This window comes from Lolium rigidum, chromosome 2 (genome assembly GCF_022539505.1).
Source record: "Lolium rigidum isolate FL_2022 chromosome 2, APGP_CSIRO_Lrig_0.1, whole genome shotgun sequence".
Classification (NCBI taxonomy): Eukaryota; Viridiplantae; Streptophyta; class Magnoliopsida; order Poales; family Poaceae; genus Lolium; species Lolium rigidum.
In genome coordinates, this window is record NC_061509.1 from 228,033,902 (window position 1) to 228,035,902 (window position 2,001).

Below are 2,001 nucleotides of genomic sequence, written 5' to 3' on the forward strand. Positions count from 1 at the left end.
CAAATTGTGGGGAAGAATGGTGGCGACCACGGAAGACCTCATTACCGCTTGAAGATGACATGCCAAGTCCCTTTATAAGGATCCCTTCAATTAGAGAATGGGCGACACTTTTTTCTCTCACATCTCTTTTGGGGAGAAAAGAAGTGGTGGGGGACGAGGTGTGGATAAGTTTACACCTCACAATTAATCTAGTCAACACAAAACTTCACAATGAAGGGAACATGAAAATCTAAGGGGGGTTTTGATACAAATTAAAAATCAAATGCTAGTCTAAGTCTAAACCATACTAGGTAGGAAAAATATGGAACTTCATTAAATTCTTATAAAAAGTTATATCTATTAAGTTATATTATATGTTTTACGGTAAGAAAATTGTATGTCCCCGAATTTTATAAATTTCATCACCTCTTTCAAAATTACCATCCATATATTAGTAAGATCTGGAGAAGACAAGATAAATGGGGCGAGTTTTATAGGAAACTTGCTTGGGGAGACAATAGGAAATATATCTAGATATGGTTGCATGGTGGTTAACGAAAAATGGGTAGATGAAAGACGTCTAAGGCATACATGATGCAGTTGAAAAGTACATGTGTACATGTACTTAACAAGTGGGCTTGTAAAAAAATATTATTTCTTCGTAGCAATTTACGTGTAAAAGAAGGCTGGTGGCACATTCAAATTCAACTTACAGTCTGTCGCAGCTCACAAGCGCACTACTCTACCAATAGATCTTGGTAAACCGACAGGCTAGTTGTTGCACGCACAACACCAGTTGAATAGAAAGAACACAGCAAGCAAGCAGGCCCTTAACTTGCACGTACATACTCAGGAAACCAAAACGCACGCCACTAAGTGAAAGACGCAAACTAAACATTGATGTAGTACACATTAAGCGATATTCTTTGACTCGGAAGGTTTTGATCGACAAGCTAGATGACATTGACGGCGATCTTCATGTTGGCCTGGCAGTGGCCGCGCACGGTGCAGATGAAGTAGTGCGTGCCCTTGACGAGCTTCACCTTGTCGTGCCCGCTGCGCAGGGCCTTCTTGCCCTTGGGCGGCACGCAGCTCCGGTACGCCGCCGCGTCCACCGACACCACGTCGTGCACCGCCCCGTTATACTTGAACTCTGCACAATGAACAGCAGGTGCGTCAGACACTTCGCTGCATCGATCTTGTCAGGACTCACCGGATTTAACTCACCGAGCACGTCGCCAGCGCGGAACGTCTTGCCTTTGGTCCACCCGGCGACGTTGAACTTCCAACCCCCGTAGTCGCCGACCGTGTATTTCGCTGCTTCGGCGAGCGGCGGGCCGCCGCTCATCACAAGAAAGCCGATCAACAGCACCGCCGCGCCGAGAACGACGGCGCCGTTGCTCGCACTGCCTCTTCCCAGAGCCATCGCGCTCGCACCGGTAGCTTAGCTGCAACGACGACGGTGACAGTGGGACTTGAGCTTGCAGAGAAGATTGATGGAGCGTGGCCTTTTATAGCGCGTTCAGCTGCGGGCGGATAGGAATGTAGAAATGAAGGATTAGCAGTCGTACTTAGGAGCGAGCGCCAGTGGAGTTGGTGACCGTGAATCCGGGCGGGCGGCGCTCCGGCATTGAGCACCGAGCTAAGTAATCAGGCGTTCAGAGCTAGTCGGTGGCGGGGAGCAGGGAGACGCAACAGAACAAAAGGGATGAGCTCTCCCAGGAGTAAAATACTAAAACACAGTCTCGTGCTTGTACCCAGGATTGCTCGTCGGTACATATAAATCTGCAACTCAAAGAAAAAGGTAAGCAGTGCCGACATATACTTGACGCCACCGACGACTTTACTGGAGGATTCTTGTGCGCAGATTAAGCTTTTTTATTTACCTCGCGGAGATGTAAAGTTTACTCATTCTCAGTCTGGGGTACAATCATCAACATATGCAGGAATTAAATGGATGCGAAAAGTGTGCTAGCTTTAGATCGTTCCATTCTGATTTTGAAGCAAATTAAGTATCACTGA

The 2,001-nt window shown here is 47.1% G+C and overlaps 1 protein-coding gene across 1 annotated transcript; it reads right to left on the reverse strand.

The window, feature by feature from the left end:
* Window positions 1-932: 932 nt before the first annotated feature.
* On the reverse strand, window positions 933-1,405 carry LOC124688266 (basic blue protein-like). The gene is made up of 2 exons (XM_047221967.1): window positions 1,207-1,405; window positions 933-1,132 (listed from the first exon to the last, which is right to left on the reverse strand). The coding sequence occupies exons 1-2, from the start codon at window positions 1,403-1,405 to the stop codon at window positions 933-935; spliced, it is 399 nt and encodes a 132-aa protein (XP_047077923.1).
* Window positions 1,406-2,001: the final 596 nt, after the last annotated feature.

What these genes read in the sequence shown, in the direction of transcription:
- LOC124688266 (XM_047221967.1), bottom strand. Translation starts at nt 1,405, where the DNA reads ATGGCTCTGGGAAGAGGCAGTGCGAGCAACGGCGCCGTCGTTCTCGGC. An exon ending in CCGCGCTGGCGACGTGCTCG is followed by an intron (nt 1,133 to 1,206) that starts GTGAGTTAAATC and finishes TTCATTGTGCAG; the next exon opens with AGTTCAAGTATAACGGGGCG.